The sequence below is a fragment of the Populus euphratica genome, unplaced genomic scaffold (assembly GCF_000495115.2).
Source record: "Populus euphratica unplaced genomic scaffold, PopEup_1.0 scaffold35.1, whole genome shotgun sequence".
In the NCBI taxonomy this organism is placed as follows: domain Eukaryota; kingdom Viridiplantae; phylum Streptophyta; class Magnoliopsida; order Malpighiales; family Salicaceae; genus Populus; species Populus euphratica.
Window position 1 is genome coordinate 1,101,912 of NW_011499860.1, and position 10,020 is coordinate 1,111,931.

Sequence of the window (10,020 nt, forward strand, 5' to 3'; positions counted from 1 at the left end):
CTGCTCACTGGACTTGCAGGATGTTCAGTGGGCCGTGAGGATTAGTCGTGGTGCGCGTAAGCTGGCTCGGACACCCCACGTAAATAAAAAAAAAAAGTTTGAAAATATAATTCAGAAAGAAAATAGATAAAAAAATGATAAAAAAAAACCTCTTAACCGAACTTATTGTTTAGCTAAAATTTAAAATTAAATCAAATAAAAATTATCTTGACATGATCTAATCAACTCGATCAATCCAAAAACAATTCATATTACTATTATAAAAGAGGATGGAATTGTGAGGGAAAAAAAGATAAAATCAAGATAAAAAAAAAAAAACTTCATTGTTGCAACACCCCAAAACTATTAAAAAAAATCATTGTTGCAACACCCCAAAACTATTAAATTTTTTTTTGAGAATGAGATTAAAAAAAATTAAAAGAAAAAATCAAAGAAAAAAATAGAAGAAAAAAAGAAAAAAAATAGAGGGGGCAAATGAAAGAAGAGAAACTTTTTTTTATTGCCAAGTCTTTTAATAAATCATTACAGCACTAAACAGTTAATTAAGCTGATTAATTAGATCAAATACAATTTACTGAAATTAATAATCCCATCATCTTGAGATTCTCTTTCTCTAGCTCAAAATATTTTCAAATCGACTTTCTTAAATATGTCTCCCTGTAATTTCAATCAATTAGGTCATCAGCGTCCACAGCCTCATTCCCATGATTTTAAGTTGTATTTTTTACTATTAACAGAGATAACATTAAAGTTCAAGCTAGGTCTAGTTTATTATTCCAAGCCTGACCGAACACCATGCAAGCAGGCAAAAGACTCGTGGAAGATTACTTGGGACACACGAAAGGTTCTTTTCTAAGTTAGAAAACTCCTTGTATCTGTTCGAGCTATAAAATAATGTCTCTTGACCCCCCTCGAAAAGCCATGTCGTCAATTCCACATCTCGAAGAGCCATAAAGCAGCGCAAAAGGTCCGAAAAACCATATATTATGTCGGTATTACATGACATGTGTACTTGGATAAGCAACTAACGCCTGCCGAAGTTAATAAGGAAGTTGCTGCCGGCCGACCACCTAGCTATAGTGGATTCCTATGATCAACTTTTTCCTAGGCGTTGGACCCATTTTATTAATTGGGTCGACTCCTTTTCAAAACGACATAAATTCAATTTCAACATTTTTGTTCATGCATCTCAGTCTGACGTCGCCCCATTTTATTGCCTGAGCTAGCACAAAAACATTATTATAATACACTTCATGGACCTGCTTCTGCATGTTCCTGTCTTTCTTCCCACTTCTGACGTCCTTCTGTCTTTTATTGTATATTTTACTATTAGTTAATTATATTATATGTATGTTTGGGAGTGTGTTAGAGATTTATTTTTAAATTGTTTTTTTAGAATTTTTTTAAATAATAATTTTTAACAAATTAATCTAAAATTTAAAAATTTTCAGAGAGGGATAAAAACCGGAAATGGTTTTTGTACTAAAGTTTCATAGCATGGCCGCCGTTTCCTTTCGTGCAGCTAGAAGATTTAATTTAATTATTTAAATAAACCGGAGCCAGTGGTGAATATAAGGGTTAACTTTTTGGCAGAATGACAAATGTCAAGTCACGGTTTAGAATTGCAACAATTAATTAATTAATGTCACGGTTTAGAATTAAAATATCAAACCAAGCACAAATTATAATATAAATACTAGCTAGATACATAGCCAAGTTGGTCATCTTAATGCATGTTCATTGTTTTTAAATTAGAGCAGACACACATTCTGGGTTATTCTGAATGCCCGAATAAAGTTAGAAACATAAAAGCCGGGTCTTAGATCCACTTGATTTATGCAAATAAACAAAAAAAAAATTATCCACCCTTGAATTTTTAAGAAAGCGAAACAACCTTTTCAATGAGACAAGTCAATAATATATTAAGTGTATGTTTAGTATGGTACAACCTTTTCAATGAGACAAGTCAATAATCTATTCAGTTAATGTTTAGTACGGTAATAGTTTTTGTAATTGTAATTTAAAAAAATTATTTTATTAAAATTATTTTTGGTTGAAATTAATTTGATATTTATATATATTTGGTTAAAATTAAGGTTGAATAAAAAATAATTTAATATATTTGGTTAAGAATGTTTTTAAAATTAAGGTTATAAAATAATTTAAAATATATATATATATATTGATGGTTTTTAATTTAAATATTGTAAATTTAACTATTGTTATTACATCATAAAATAAATAATAGCTTATATAAAATATTTTTTACTATTTCATCAAATTATCAAAATTTCATCATATATGAATTATATTCGATATTTTTCTTGGTTTTTTAAACGCGCAACAACATTAGATAAAATATAATTAGAAATAAAATTGGGATTACGATCAAATTTTACAAGTTTTATATCATCAAGCGATCTAATTGGGATTGCGATCAAATTTTACAAATTTTATGTCATCAAGCGATTTCTTTCTAATTTTTTGAATAAAATACAATTAAAAAATAAAAATTAAATTTTTTAAATTGGATCAGCTAAAAAATAAAAATAATTTTTTAATTTTACTACGTCGGACTCTATTCAATGTATTTTATGAGTTGAACTAGACCCGGTCTAATCGGAACAGTAAAACCGTGCTCTATTATTCATTGCTCAACTATTTAGTAAATAATAAGTTTCACTATTCACTAAACAGTACAATATAGATGAAATTCTCATCCGTGCAAGAAAAGCAATAATATAAAACTTTTTTTCTTCTTGAATTTCACACGCAATTTACTATAAAATTTATAAACAGTAAATAATTTTTTTTAATTAAATATATTATACCTATATTTTAAATAAAATCCAGATACAACATCCCAAACAAACTATACCTAAATTATCAAGCTTATTAAGTATAATATTTATTAAATATTTTTTTAAAATATAATAAGATAAAAATATATTATTTTATAATAAAAGATTCTAAAAGATTTTCGTTACTGTTCTAATTTTGTTTTTTTTTCTTTAAATGAATATAAACGGGAGCCATCAACTGTGAATGTCACTTGGAAACATCACAATCAACTGTGAAAGGATGTGAGAAGTCCAGGTGAACTGAACATGACGTCACTCTCTGTATTCCCCTCTTTCTTCGAAGGTTCTTCAGCATCTTACAAGCTGTCGAAATTGACTTAGACCTGTCGGGTCTGTCTTTGGATAGGGCTGGATCTCGGCTCGAAATTGTCCTGGGCAGAGTTGGAGCTTCTGACGTCAGCGCTTCTTCAGGATTGCGAAGTCCCAAGTCACTTCATTATTTTATATATGGCAATCTAGAAGGTTCTTGCTCCCCGCTCAATTCTTTTATAGAAAAACAATTATTCTCTTAATTTTAATTTTTTATTATTATAACTATTCCAATCAATTTATACACTACTCAATTAATTTTAAAAATAATAATTATATAATTTTTTAATATTATAATTATTAAAAATAAATTTAAAATATAACCAATTAAATTATATATATTTTTTAATTTACCATGAATGCTACATGCTATAATAAAAATCACGAGATTAAAAGAAAGAATCTTACACACGTCAACACTAGGGCTCATAATTTTATATAGATTATATTTGGAAATACGTGTCACTGGTAATTTCGTAAATAAAAAAATAAAGTCTTTGATGTTATAATTACTTTTGTGAAACTAATACTGCCACTGCTAAATTTTTATAATAAATAAAGTCTTGGGCATTGTGACCGTTCATCTACTGAAAGAAAAGAAGAAGAAAAGAAGACTGTAATTAATTTTTAAATTTAAGATATAGTTACTAAATTCAATTTGATTGGATAAGTTGATCCGGAAATTAATTCCACGTCTGCACTATAGTTTTTAATTTTATAACACAATAATGCAATAAAACAAGATGGGTTAGCGAATATTACAGCCAGAACCTTAGCCATAGTTAATGGGAATAATGTTTCAATCCTGGGTTGGATTGGCTGAACTACGGTCTGGAAAATATTGCCCAGCTCATGAAGACCTTTATTTTTTAAAATAAAAAAATAAAATAATTCCTTCACTGTCATGATTCTAAAATAAACGCATTACTAGAAAATTCGTGGAGTTATACCTGATATTTGTTTATTTTTGTGATTGAAAAGTATTTTTATAAAAATTTTAAAGAAATTTCTTTAAATTAATTTTTATGTTTTTAGGTTGTTTAATATGGTGATATTAAAAATAAATTTTAATATATTTTTAAATAAAAAATATTTTAAAAATAACTATTACTACAACATCAAATAAGCATTTAATATATAAAAATCACATCTTTTTTTACTTACATTAATTACTTCAAAAGTTTATTTTGTATTTTTATTTTAAATATATTACATAGTTATAAAACCTTGTTTGAGAAGTTAATTTGAAGTCTGGCTTGGTTTTGTTTAATAAAAAAAGTTAGTATTTTTAAATCAAATTGCTATTATTTTAAGATTTTAAAAATAAAAAATTAAAAGTTAAGTTAGTACATGTAAACCTTCATCAATCCATCTCATTTATAACCCAAACCTTGACCCGGTGGACCAATGGTAGAGACATATAGCTTTTATGTATAATTGAAATGTTTTTATTTTTTTGCAAAATAAATTCTTCTTTCTTTATTGGCACAAGTTGAACCCTAGCTTCAAATCTCCCATCCGAAGACATCATAAAATTATCATAACAAATACACTAAAATAGATGAATGATTCACTGTAGCTCCCTTTAATATTTTTTTTTTCTATTTACCATTATCGTGGTGGCTTTTTTGTCCTTTACATTAAAATTTGATTATCTTTGAACCAAGAATGTTTTTATCTTTTCATATGTTCATGAATAAAAATTACCAAAATACCCCTATATGTAAAAAATAAAAGGTTCTGAGTAGAGATATTTTATTATATGTATTTTTCATACATAATAAAATTAAACATGTATCATTCAATCCAAAAAAATTTAATTCATTAGAGTTAGGGTATTATAGTCTTTCAATCTTAATTTTTTTATTAATTATTAGTTTGTTCAAGAGTAATTATTATTAAAATAATTATTTAATTTAGAAAAGTTATTAATGTATATACTGCGTGCTTCATAGCATTGGAGTCGCTCGTGCACTTTGGGTGACACTTGTGACTCGTAGTGCTAAAAACTGAGCTTTTGTTATCTCATGTTATTCCTCGTCTTCTCCTTTTTTATTTGGAGTGGTGTGTGGTGTCCAGACGTTGTTAGTTTATCACCAGTAACCCTTTTTTTTTTTCTCCTTTCATTTTTCCCTCTTGAATCAATAAATATATTATGATCTTTATTGTTATTGGTATTTCAGATTAGTCTTTTTAGTTTTAATTTTTGTATTTTTTTCATTTTCCCTTTTATTAAAGTTTTTTTTTCAATTTTAACCCTTACATTTTAATTTGTATATATAATATTTTTTGATCCAATCCTTCTACTTTTAATTTTTTATTTCGATCCTTTGCTCTTTTGTTTTTTCAAAGATAATAATGATTTCAATTTGATTCATTGTTTTTATTTTTTTATCATTTTTCTTTACTTTTTATCATAGTTTTTATAAATTAAGTTCATGACTTTTATTTTTTCGAGAACAATAAATAACAGCAATAATAATAATAATTTTTTTTTTTCATTTCCTTGCTGGAAAAAAAGGGATGGGCAGTATGAGCTCTAGATCCTTAAGAGCAAAGGAACTCATTCAATGCCTTGGTTAAAACTTCCAGCTATGGATTTTGCGTCAAGCTTAAAATATAAGGTTGATCGTTGTAAATACGTGGATTCAGAAGAAATGGCCTCCATTAATTTCACCCTTTCTTTTTCTCTCTCCATTCTACACTCTTGTTTTTCATTTTATTTATTTGTTTGAAGTTTGTTCTTTCATTTCAATTATTATTTTTCTATTTTCAGTTTCTTAAGAACATGGTTGATATTATAAATATATTTCTATTTTGCAAATGAATCACAGTGATAAAATTATGTTAAATTAAACTCGTACGGACGCCTGTAACATCAGGCATTAAAAAACTAAAATGTTCATGGCATTACTCATAAACATTAATCTAGTATTACAATAATGACTAGAAGAATCTACAGAAGATGAAAAAACTATGATTTGTTAGTGAATAAAAGTGATGCCAGCAAAGAAAGACTAAATTGCATACATTTTTTTGTAGTCACTGTTTATGATCTCAGTGTCCGAGACCAGAGAAACTGAGAATGAGCGTGACATGCTCCCAAGTGTTGATCTTCGAATATTCTTCATGTTTGAGGCCTCAATTCGATGTTTTATCACCCAGTAACACATTGTACCGAACGTTGTCGCCATTATAGATGCTCCTACAATTGTAACACCGATTGCCAACCATTTCTCACGTTCACCAACAACAACGAAAGACAGTGCTAGAAATGCGACCGAAACAAGGGTACAAGCTATCCACATCAGTTTGTTTATGACTGCCATCATCTTTTTTTTTGCCTTGCTCTCTATGGCTACAACTGATGTTTGCACCACCACAACAGCCAGGGAGATGAAGAGGGCAGTAGAATCAAAGATGAAGAATATGATGAATGGAACTTTTGGAGCAATATTTGCTTCCCCTAAAGACTGTCCAGGGGGGATTTCGTCAGGGTCATCAGCATATTCACCAGGGACGGTGTAGATGGCTGCAAAGGCAACTGAGGCAATGAGAACGGCAACAACAGTGGTGGAGTTGATTGCATTGTTAAGACCTTCAACATGCATTTTGTTCAGACGTTTAGCGATTCCTTTCACACGCTTTCTAGTTTGACGTGTGTGTTCCAGTTGGTGATGGACTTCGTGTTTCACGTCGCTTACTGTTTGTTTCAGCTCTCGCTCTGGATTTATTTCCAGCGGCTGAATCGTTTTGGCACTTTGAACCCCATGCTCCTGCAGAATGACTGCAATTTCTGGATGTCCTGTTTTCTCAGCAGTATCGAGTGCAGTTTCAGTTGTCCTATTAACAGCCTTTACATCAGTTCTACTATGCCGAAGAAGCAACTTAACAATCTGAACCCAAAAATAAAAATATAAGACATCAGTTATACAATTTTCTATCCCCAATGCTCTTCAAGCTGAACTGTCTGTGTGCGCGCGCGCGCGCGCGCAATCCACTTAGAGTATATGCCATTTAATGTTACTAAGAGTTTTATAGTTTCCACAAGTCAGATACAGCCAAGTTGTCGAACATTTCAGGATTCCGTGTAAAAGTAAAGCGCAGTTTGATTTGAAAACCATTGTTTAAAGTGGTGACTCGAATAAGATGCACCATCAAGGAATTTTTCTAAATAATCATTAGGGTGGATCTCTATAAAATATTTAAGAGGGTTTGACTATATATTAATTAGGAAAATTAGTTGCTGATGGAAAAATCAAGTGCCATGGCATATCTCGAATGATGAGGCCACCCGTGTTCATTAATGAACTATTCTAAGAAGGATAACTATCTAAACTCTTTAGATACAGTTTTTCTGTATCCAACTCTTTCTTGATTATCTTTCTCAATTCTATTATCTTTTGTGAACTGCATATAGGTTTTTAAATACTTAAGCTAGCTTTGAATTCATTCTAGAATAGAGTGTAAGATCAGCATGCGAAATGAAAAGGTGACTTGGATTAGACAAAAAATCCCGACATTTCAATCTAGTTTGATAGTAATAAGACCTGCTCATGGCAAAATGTTGAATCGTCCATAAAATATTCTTAGATTTTTATCCTTGTTGATATGCTAGAAAGGTAGGGAATAAGGAGAAATTTGCCTGAGCTCGTCCTTTCCTGGTTGCTATATGTAAGGGTGTGTTGCCTTTAGTATCAATCCTGTTTACAGCTGAAGAATCTGCAACAATCAGCTCCTCCACCACCTCAATATTTTGTCCCTTCACTGCCATGTGAAGTGCCGTCTGTCCCTTCTTATCTATCCTTGTTGCTATCCCAGGCTCCATTGTCAAAAGTGCTCGCACAACTTCCACATGCCCGTTTCTAGCTGCAGAATGCAAGGCAGTTTTTCCATTGCTTTTATCAATGGTTGATAGGCTACTCCCTGCATCCAACAAAAAATTCACAATTTCTATATGACCTTGTGTGGCAGCCGTGTGCAGAGCTGTAGTGTTTGATAAATCAACAGTCATAGACAATTCCGGATGGGCCTCCATTAGCACCCTCAGAATCTCTGCAGCAATACAGAACAAAACTCAAACATCGTTTCCTAAAATATAATGAACAAATAGTAAATTCCAAGATTGAGCCATACCTATATCCCCTTGCTTTGCAGCAACATGGAATGCATCAAACCCATTTCTTGCTTTGATACCAGCGTTAGCAAGATCATAATACTTTATCATCTCTGTGACCACATCCACATAACCGTATTCGGCAGCAACATAAAGGGCAGTTTCTCCTGATTGGTTTTGCCTCTCTAACAACTCCTTCAATTCTTCTTCTCCAGTACCAGTTAAGATCTCCATTACAGCGCCTAAATTCCCAGCTCTGGCTGCAGAATGTAATGGTGTATCATCTCTTTTTCCTGTTAACTGTTTGGTCATCCTTTTCCTAGACACTGGACTAGGCTGCCCGCCTGGTGACTCCATTGGATCCATTAATCAAAAAGAAAAATCCTTTATAATTCTAATATTAATTCATGTCTTTTTTTCTTCTTTCCAGCAAAAACCCAGATCAAAATTTGCATCTTTTATCATCTAGACTCATTATCTCTTTAAAGCAACTAAGGTAATGATAATCTTTGGTAACTCTTTCCCAAAATGTTGGAACTTTGATTCTGACCTTGCATGTCTGGTTCTGCTATCTCTTGCATCCTAAATTACAAGCATGTCAGCAAAATAGATAGGGTATAGAGCAAAAACAAACGATCCCACAAAAAAAAAAATTAAACATTTTTTTCCATTACAAAAAAGGGAGGTCAAGAAAGGATAAAGAATTATGAGGAAAAAATCATATTATGTTTACTTGTGTTGAAGGAAGGAGCTTCTTTTGCGCTCCTCTGTCGACAGGATAAAAACCCATAGAATTTAAAAGGCTGTCTCTAAAGAGAGACTCAAAAACATTTGTAAGGCTGTACGTAATCAATGTATCTATCTATCTATCTATATATAGTAAAGACGAAGTTTAGAGAAAGTTACAACAAAGGTTGTTAGACTAGAATTTTAATGACTGAACTATAGAAAAGCACAAAGGTTTCAGAGAGAGAACGAGAATTTCTTGACTTTTTTTTTTTGTTAGCCATTGCTGAAGATATTATAAAGGAGGCACTGAATTAACTACCACTTTCTAAATTAGAAGTTAATTATAGACTATTCTTATATAAGTAATGTTTTAATCTCAACTCTTATAAGAAAGTTTTTCCACCAAAAAGTCACAATAAATCTATTGTTTTTTCCTTAAACTAATTGACATTTCATATAATAAGTCTTGGTATATATATATAAAAGAGCATAGTTATCAAGATTTTGGCTTGTGGGATGGTGGATCAACTCGTATCTATTTAAAAATAATGTTATTTTGATTAAAAAAAAAGTTAAAAAAACAGAAACAATGTAATTTTGGATAAAATTAAAAAAAAAAACAAGAAATTATTAAAATTGACTTAGTTGGGTTTCATAAAGATATGGTAGGCTACCGAACTTACCTAACAAGCTTGATTAAGACGGCAAAAGATTTAAGTGAAGTAATAGACTAACCAAATCAGATTTAATAACTATAAGAGAGAATGCATTTTAAAAAAGTAGATCTTTCAGAAAATTAGAGATTTATATATAAAGGTACTTTAAAAATAATTTTTCATTCTGTTTTAGTTGATTTTTTTAAAAACACTGTAGTATTCCATGTTAAAATATTAAAATACTCGTATTGAATTACTGGTCTTCTCTCCTTCAAGCTCCTTTTCTTCACCTTGGTGAGTTCTGCCTCTACTTGCACCAAATATACTGTGAACAAATAAGTGCTTGTGC

The 10,020-nt window shown here is 30.6% G+C and overlaps 1 protein-coding gene across 2 annotated transcripts; it reads right to left on the reverse strand.

The window, feature by feature from the left end:
- Window positions 1–6,055: 6,055 nt before the first annotated feature.
- Window positions 6,056–9,281, reverse strand: LOC105124517 (ankyrin repeat-containing protein At5g02620-like). 2 transcript variants are annotated; one of them, XM_011024562.1, is made up of 4 exons: window positions 9,020–9,281; window positions 8,307–8,868; window positions 7,816–8,225; window positions 6,056–7,066 (listed from the first exon to the last, which is right to left on the reverse strand). In XM_011024562.1, exons 2-4 carry the CDS (start codon window positions 8,650–8,652, stop codon window positions 6,188–6,190), a joined length of 1,635 nt encoding a protein of 544 aa, XP_011022864.1. In that variant the 5' UTR covers window positions 8,653–8,868; window positions 9,020–9,281; the 3' UTR covers window positions 6,056–6,187. The 2 variants fall into 2 exon arrangements, with proteins under 2 accessions (XP_011022864.1, XP_011022863.1); XM_011024561.1 differs by having other exon boundaries at window positions 8,307–9,281.
- Between the last annotated feature and the right edge of the window lie 739 nt (window positions 9,282–10,020).

Bases quoted from the DNA above. Each gene is read 5' to 3' on its own strand.
- LOC105124517 (XM_011024562.1), bottom strand. From the start codon at position 8,652: ATGGATCCAATGGAGTCACCAGGCGGGCAGCCTAGTCCAGTGTCTAGG. The intron at 8,226-8,306 runs GTATGGCTCAAT...GTATTGCTGCAG, and splicing joins TGCAAAGCAAGGGGATATAG to AGATTCTGAGGGTGCTAATG. The intron at 7,067-7,815 runs GCAAATTTCTCC...TTTTGGGTTCAG, and splicing joins CCAGGAAAGGACGAGCTCAG to ATTGTTAAGTTGCTTCTTCG.